Source organism: Pterocles gutturalis, unplaced genomic scaffold (genome assembly GCF_000699245.1).
Source record: "Pterocles gutturalis isolate BGI_N339 unplaced genomic scaffold, ASM69924v1 scaffold47018, whole genome shotgun sequence".
NCBI lineage: Eukaryota > Metazoa > Chordata > Aves > Pterocliformes > Pteroclidae > Pterocles > Pterocles gutturalis.
In genome coordinates this window covers 6,698-15,302 of record NW_010124707.1, presented here as the reverse complement: position 1 = coordinate 15,302, position 8,605 = coordinate 6,698, and the positions used below count along the sequence as shown (strand labels likewise).

Here is an 8,605-nt window from a genome sequence, read left to right as displayed (position 1 = left end):
GTTTGTCGGGGCCGGGGTGTCGAGAGGGTCGGTGGGCAGGAGCGGGACGTCGATCAGAGGGGAGGAGACGTTGCGTCCTTCAGTGCTGGCACAGGTGGGAACCGTGAGGCGGAGCCCGAGGCATCCTGACTGCAGAAGGTCACCTGAGGACACAGATCGTGCTTACAGGTCTTTCTGTAGGCTGGCTCCAAAAATCTCTTAAGATTTTTTAGTAGTTACTTCAAATATGACGTTAAGTATCACATTGATATGGGGAAGATGGGCTCTCTGCCAATATCCTCGTCCTAACCGATTTAATATGTTTTCATCCTTTTTTAGTATGAAGACCTTGTTTGCTTTAGAGATATCCGGCCCGGAGCCCCCCACCACTATCTGGTGGTGCCGGTGGAGCACATGGGAAACTGCAAAACACTAAAGCCAGAGCACATACCTGTAGGTAAGGCTGTAAGTATGCCTTTGATCTAAAGGAAAATAATTTTACAAGGCCATAAATATTGTGTTGTTAAGTAAATTACACCTTTGAGCACTGTTTGGTTGCGGATGTATAAACATGGAAGCAGGTGGTGCGAGTGAGTGTAGGTAGGGACTTGCCCTTCCTGGGAGCTGCCGTGAGCTGTTCTAGAATAGCACATTTTTTTGTGCAGTTCTAGAAAAACATTGCACTAGTGCATGAAATTTCTTCTGTTTGCATGGAGTATAGATGCCTCTGCACTTAGTTGGAACTGTAATTTTATTTTTAAAGTGTTTATGTGCAGCTTCATTGCATATTCTTAGATACATATGTGATTTAAAGTTATATGAGAAATTATAGAAGAATTTTATAAAATATATATTTTAAAATAAGTGCTACGTTATTTCTTAGGAAAAAAGGGTGTGAAAGAAGAAAGGGGGGAAATTGTGTTCTAATAAATTGCAATAATTTTGAAAAGATAACATTCTAAAAAATTGAAGCTATGAGTTATTGTTGATAGGTTTGGATTTTTTTCCTTAAGAAAACATTGTCCTGAAATTTGTTTCACAAGTAATGCCTAGCTAAGTGAGTTGAGTAACAGAAGAAACTAGAACCCTACATGCATGAAGATATTCCACCTTAGGGAAATTTACAGGTGATGCAAGAAAAGACCTATAGTTGCGTGTTGCAAATCTTGCAAAACTGTTTTTCTGTTCTAAACGTAGGGTAGTTTTCTCCAGAAACAACTTCCATATGTGTTTGGCTTCAAGACAAGTCATTGGATTTTTGCCTTGATTTTTTTGTTATTAGGATTGCTCTTTTTTCAGTGATACGGTAATGAAACTTCGTCCTAGTAATAAGTAGGACTGAGAGTTTTATTTTAATTCAGCTTTGTGCACCATCTCTGAAACTTCCTAACTCGTGCCAGGCTGCACAGGACCTAGAGATCAAAGTCCTGTAGCTATGTAGGGATGGAACAGCGGAATTAGTGTAAACGTCGTCATTCTGACCAGTCAGTATTCGTTGTTTTTTTTGTAAGAGTTTGGTGATATCATGGCCTTGGCCAAAGTTCTTAGAATAGTACCGCACTTAAAAGCATCGTTAGTGTGGAAGTCAGGAACAGTGGCAATCTTCATGTCAGTCATTGCACAACACTGTCTTACAACCTCTGAGGAGTTACAGTATTAATATTTTGAAAAACCTATGTTTGTGATCTCAGTGTAATCAGTTGGTTGAAGTTAATATTTTGAAGTATATTAACTTTTAAAAATTACTTAAAGACAATTAATACTTAAACATTAAATTAAATTTATTTGTGCTTAATAGTGAAGAAAATGATGGAAGTTGGAAAAGCTGTCCTCCAGAGAAATAATTTTAATGACTTGAATGATGTAAGGTATGTAATGGAAACCTTCTGTGTTTATTATGTTTTTTTACTTTTCAGAATGCTGTTTTAGAGATGGAGGCAACAACTGCAGTGTGATTTATTGAAAAAATTGGGTCTGCATTCACCTACTGCATGACTTCTCAACTAGAATATGCTGGCATTGAATATAAACCCTTTATTCCTGATGAATTTCCAGCGCAGATTGTATTCCAACTCTGAGATTCTTTCTTGATTGTCTCTTGGGATAGGGAGGGCACTTCAAACAACTTATCTAAAAGGCTGCTCTTTAATTACGTGCTGAAAGATTTATTTTCAGATTATTAGATTCTAGAAGAGTGGTAAACTTTGTCCTAGTCAAGCAGGTCACTGCATTGTGTTTCAGTTGCAGCTGCATTAATTTGATTTCAGTGCTGCACCCTTAGCGTTTGACAGCCAAAGTAAATGGTAACATAATTTAAATAGTGTAGAGTATAGGGACCTGGGCTTTCATTATTAAAATAGGTAGAAACTACTTTCATCTAGTGACAGTTGGCTTTCCAGCTGAAAACTAGATATGATACCTTTAAGATACATTTTATTTTTTAAATCTGCCTTTTTAACAAAATGTATCTTAAATACAGCGATGTGAAAGAAGAGGTTGATGGAGTTTTGAAAAGGTTCCCTGAGAGCATAATGAAAGGAAGGGGCATATTTTTATTCCTGCCTTTATGTACAAGGAAAACACAATGAGTTGTTAATTCAGTTGATCATGTTAAGTAACTTGTGATGTTCCTCTTCTTCCTGAATTAACATCACCATTTTTTTTTTCCACTTTTTTCCTTTTCTGAAGAATGGGTTTTCACTGGCCCCCATTTTGCTCAATATCCCACTTGCATCTTCACGTCCTGGCCCCAGCCAGTCAGCTGGGATTCTTATCCAGACTCATATACAGAATCAATTCCTACTGGTTTATCACGGTAAGTGTAATGCAGATGAGCTTTTTGGTAGGTTTTCAATTGCAAGCTGAAAATGTCTTTCTAACATTTAACTATGTCCAAAAATTCTTTGAGCAATTATTTTTGTAATTACTGTAAATATTAGTTGTGTCTATTTTGCATTAACTTTTTGATAAAATATAATGGTATAAAAACCCTAATGTTTATGCTTATTAAGAGAAATGCTGTGCTAATAACATTAACAGCAAATGATACAGTAGTTTATGATCTAATGTGTAGCTTAGGTTAATGTGAGTGCTTCTGAGGACACTTTATTTATTCTTTAATTTAAAAGGATATATTCAAATGTGATGGACTGTATTGTACATACCCTGGTTCATCCAGTTAGGTGAAAAACAGGTCCACCTAGTGATTGCTTTTATCAGTTCACATGGTTTTTCTCATCTTGTCATCTTTAGACTAAAACAAGGGTCTCCTTGCAAAAACATTGTTTGTCCTGATTTACTTCAGTAGAGATAAGCAATGAGATTGAATTGGCACTGACTAAATCACTGATTGAAAATATCTCTCTTGAGGACTGAAGCTTACTCCCACTGCTTTGACGCAAGAACCTGTCCTTGCAATGTATCCTGGTGTCATTGCACAGCCCCAAAACCAAAATGCTGAAAAGCGTCTGTCTCATCTAAAGAGTACAGAGCGCCTCTTACTTAAAGAGAAGAAACTCAGCTTCTTCACAGTGGTACCTGGCTGGAGATCTCACCTAGCTTGAAAAAAGCAGATGTGTCTCTGCTGTGTGTTACAGAGTTAAACAGATATTTGGCCCTCAAATAAGTGTAGCTGTGTAGTTCTACTGCTTGCTATCTTGGATTAGCTCAGAGAGATCAGTACCAAGTTTGGTTATCCAATATGGATGCACTTCAAAAGATACCTTGCACTGTTGTCAAGTTGGAAAATGTTCTTGAGTTGGTTTTGAGTCTTGTTTTGTTTTTTAAATTATAATGGCTTGAATGCGATACTTGCTTAAGAATGTAAACCAAGATTCAGATAACTTCATTTTCAGTTGTTCCATGCTTTATCTAGCTTTATTGGGTTGACGGTTGGACTTGGATGATCCTTGAGGTCTTTTCCAACCTTTATGATTCTATGATTTGCAAAGAAACTGTGAGAGCTACTTGAGTCCTGTTAAGTTGTTCCTACCCTAAGTAACTGATTGCTTTTTTACTGTGTGTCTATGAAACATGCCAAATGTAAGCTTTTCACCTTTTAACATTCCTTTGGAGATCTTAATAAAACCTCAAGCGCTAGTTCAAATTAAAGAACTAATTCAGTAGGACTGGCAAAAGAAAGGCCGACAGTAAACTGATTTGTTTCAGAAGTGCTCATGTTAGCCTCCATGTGCCCAGCCTGGCCAGCTAGAACAGCGTTGGCAGACTTCCTTCTGCCCTGAGCCTTTCTGAGGGCCCCACGGGCTGGTGCTGTTACATACACAAAATACAGCTGTCCCGGTTATGCACTGGATGCAAAGCCATATGATGAGAAAAAGTACGTGTGAGCATAGTGACATAACCAAATGGATGTATATCTCGTGACATGAACCACGTACGTCAATGCACTCCATCCCTCAGCAACGTGTGTGGCTGGTGTGCAGCAAATTGGGTGATGAGAGACCACAACACGCCATTCTTGAGAGTCTCCCAAAGAATTCAAGTCTGACAGCTTGGTTGTTCTGAGCACTGCTGTCTTCTGAGGTCTTTAAAACCACACTGCTCTATCTGCTATTTATTTACTCAAACATCCTCTGACTTTCATAGGTTCTGTTTCCTTGTCTCATCACCTAATGGGAGTTTGACGAAAACCGTGAGAAAGAGTCTGCTGTTCAAAGCAGTCACGGTATTCTTCTTCTGTTGTATGGTTTGTCTGTAAAAATGGAAAGTAAATGCTCTGTCAGTGTCACTGTTTTTACAATGGAATTTTCAGTAAACTGAAGGTTGGCGGTGTAGTTAATGCATTGCTTTCTCTTCTTTCATAGGCTGAGCAACTGATTGAGCGACTGCAAACTGAAAATGCTGCCAGCTGAAAGCGCTCTTAGCCTTGTATTGCTAGACAGTTTGTTCTTTCTCTTTGAACTCTGATTTAAGGTTGCACAGTTTGATGTTGCCAATAATATACCAGGATAAAAAAAGCTTTACTTCCTTATGAGGAAATACACACAGGATTTGTAGCTGCCACCCTAATTCTTCCATTTGGATACTTCAGTCTGTATACTTCTCTAAAAATAATGTGATGTATTTAATTATAATTTTATATTTGTGTATATATATATATACATAATACATACACACACATATGCAAACATGCAGAAAACTTTTCCTAGTAAAAGGCAGGGTATAGCAGCAGAATGTATTGCAATTTTAAGTTTCCATCTGTGTTTGTACGATATATTACTTATGCCTAGTTACTAGTAGGTACATTGCTGAAAGTACACTACCAACTTTCTGGTGCTAAACCACTTTAATATATTACCTGTCTTATTTGCATGACAGTGACATAGTAAATGTTAATACAGTAGGTACCCAAGATTTGATAATGCTACATAACATAAAATCTAGTTTAAATGTATGTGTAAGTGGTTGTCTGTTGGACTTAAAGGTTGTTTCCCTCTTGTGTGCACAATATTTTAAAATAGTTTCTGTATGTTTACAAAAAATGTGAAGAGTTCAGAGGAATTGATTTAATATACCACTCTTCTGCAGGATGGTAGGAAAAAAAAAATCCACATTTTTAGATGGTTCTGATATTGTTCTCACTGGAAGGCCCTTGGAGATTACTAATGCCTTGGCTAAGTGTGATTTCTAAATGAAGTCATAAGAGAAACAGATCTTTAGTGCGGTAAGTATGTGTCAGGCTTGCATAATAGCAATGTGATTTGAATTTGGAGCAGCAGGGACTCAGCCCAAAATTGGAACATGTTGAGTTGCTTGAGGAACCTGCTGAGCATTCGCCTTTGCTGTATGACTCTAATCAGTAATGATACCACTGTGTTTTTTGATACCATATTAAGGCAGATGGTTTGGAAAGTTAAAACTGCAGAAAACATGGTGTGGATTTTCTTCGTTCGCAGAACGTATCTCTTGGTGCCTAACTAATCAGCTGTCCTTGGCTGATGCATTTAGATGCAGCTGAGGTGATGATGGTGTCTTGCACCTGCAAGCTTCCCTGAAGATAATCTTCTCAGTGTTTTCCACTGATCCAGCACCTGTTGCCTTAGTGGTACAATGTATTGTCATATTCTTACAGTAAACTATACATAATACTTCAGAAAATTCACACCCTTCTGAAAAACAATGTTTTCTACCAGAAGAGTTTACACCTCTCTTTTCTGTAAGACCTTATTCCTAATGTCTTTTTATTAGGGGGCACTTACATGTCATTTGCAGCCCTTTAGGGTTTTAATTTGTAACATTAGTTAGGAAGAGTGTGAAATAAAAGCCACTGAACTTTGACTACTTCTGTGCAATAGATTAGGAGGTTTGAGCTGGCTCCTAGCTTTGTGAAATATCTGAACATTAAGATCTTTCAAGAGTTATGTGTATGTGTTTTGATTTGTAATTAGTTTATGTAACTGTACTTAATTGTGACATGTAATATTTAAAGTATCAACATGAACTGTTGTCAAAAAGGATTAATAAACAGAATAAATGCTAATCTTGAAATCATCTTCCAGTGCCATGGAATAGGTGATTGTGGGGTTGACCCTGGATAGTCCTTTGCTTGCTCTGCATCCCTGACTCCAGCAGGATGGGAGAGAGAATAGGAGGAGCAAAAGAGAAAACTCATGGCTTGAGATAAGCCAGTTTAATAAAAAGAGGAAGAGAAAAAAACAAGGCACGTGATGCAAAGGTAATCACTCATGATCTTCCACAAGCAGGCCAGTATCAATGGCTGTGCCCCCCAAAAAAACCAAAACCCTCTCGTCAGATTATGTTGCTGAGCATGACATCACAAGGCATGGACTATCCCTGCTGGTCAATTTGTGCAGGTTCTGCCCCCTCCCAGCTTTTTGCCCACTGGAAGGGCAGAGCAGGAAACAGAAGGCCTTGGTGTTGTGCAAGCACTGCTCAGCAATGGCCAGAACACTGGTCTGTCATCAACACTGTTACACTCACAAACCCAAAACATGGCACCTTCTGGGCTGCTCTGAAGAAAATCATCTCCATCCCAGCCAGAGCCAGTATGTTTTCAAATGTACACAGAAGCACAAAGGTCAACTTTTGTATCTTACATTTGAGAAGGGTCCCACTAATGATGGTAAGGCTGGAAAGGTAAAAACCAGGATATAATCTAGTTTCCAAACTTTTGCTGATGAGCAAGATGGGGAATTCAATTTGTCTCTGACAGCAGCAGACAGGCCTCAAACCAGATCACAAAACAAAGCATTGAACCAGCCACGTTAATTACTGAGATGAATGCTCAGTATCTCATTAGTGGTTTTGAGCATAGAACAGTGTTCCATTTTCTTTCTGTACTGACAAGCGTTCTTGGACTCAGTGGCTGATTTTTTTAATTGGGTGAAGAAATTTTTTCTGAAGAGCCTATCCTAATGCTTTGAATGTGTTTCAGAATTACTGGCTAACCCCCGGAAGAAGTGGTGGGCAGACCTCATTAACTATGTCGCTCTCTTCTACAGCAGCATTATAGCATCATTTTAAAACTTTCAAAATAATCTATAGAGCCTTCCAGTGAGCAAAGATCAATAAAATACTCTTGGAGAGTGAACTCATCAGCTTGTACTCTCTAAGAGCCTGGAGAAGCAAAGGGAAGTTGCTTACTCACTGCCCCTGGCTCTGTTGTTCTTTGATCCAGTATTAGCAGTCCTGAGAAAAGCTGCTTTTTTGACTATGTGCTTAGGCATGACAAAGCTTTATTTGTACTCTTTTGCTCTATTGTTCTACATAAACTCCCAACCTAGTGCGAACCCAGAGAATGACACTTTTATGCTGAAGTACGTACTGCCCGCTCTGAAAGGATGAAACATATACATACAATGCTGTGAAATGCACAATAAAGACCAAGTTTGTGTTTTGACTACGGACAGCATTTCCAATGGGATTAAATTGGTAATAGCTTGTCAAGCTATTCTGAAGACTTCTTAAGTATGAATTGTAAATAAAAGCATAAAAATGTGAGCAAAACAGTGAAAATTGCATATTAAATTTGACAAACTTGGAAACAATAAAATGATCCATAAAAACTCACTTTCTGTCATTTCAAACTGATGTGCAATGTTTATTGAACTGCTGAAAGTGCTTTCAGTGTTTGACAAGACAAAATACAGATAATCCCTATACAATGTACAGTTCAAAACAGATGCAGAATTCACAGGCTCTAAGTAGAAGAAGAGGAAAGACTGCTGAGGAAGCTTTCCATAAAGAAGTGAAGTTTAGGAGAAATTTGAAGAGCTGAAAGTTACTTAGTAAGGCAAGAACACCTTTTAGAAGGCCAGAGTTTACTTACTACTCCAAATAATCTGTAATACTAAAAACCCTCATATACTACAATTCTTGCAAAAATAATTTAATAAATTCTGTTCCATTTACTCCAACTTTTTTTGCCTGTTGCAAAAAAAAGTTACCTGCTGAAAAGTTTAAATTGCTGTTACATCTGTAGATGCTAAACTAATTTCCACATCAGAGATGAGGAAGCAGAATTTTGTAAAATGTGTAAACTAGCAGCTAAATTGAATCATGTCCATCAGATATGAAGCACTCCTGACTATACAGGCTTCAGGAGTAATTTTTTATTCTGGAGTGTACCAGTGGACAAACTGACCAA

General features: G+C 38.0%; 1 protein-coding gene across 1 annotated transcript; it reads left to right on the top strand.

Annotated features, from left to right (window-relative positions):
• Positions 1 to 318: 318 nt before the first annotated feature.
• On the top strand, positions 319 to 4,850 carry HINT3 (histidine triad nucleotide binding protein 3; the record flags this gene model as incomplete). Its single annotated transcript, XM_010078323.1, has 4 exons — positions 319 to 436; positions 1,778 to 1,847; positions 2,668 to 2,794; positions 4,803 to 4,850. Coding segments are annotated over 4 exons (363 nt in total), but the record flags the coding sequence as incomplete, so codon positions are not given.
• Positions 4,851 to 8,605: the final 3,755 nt, after the last annotated feature.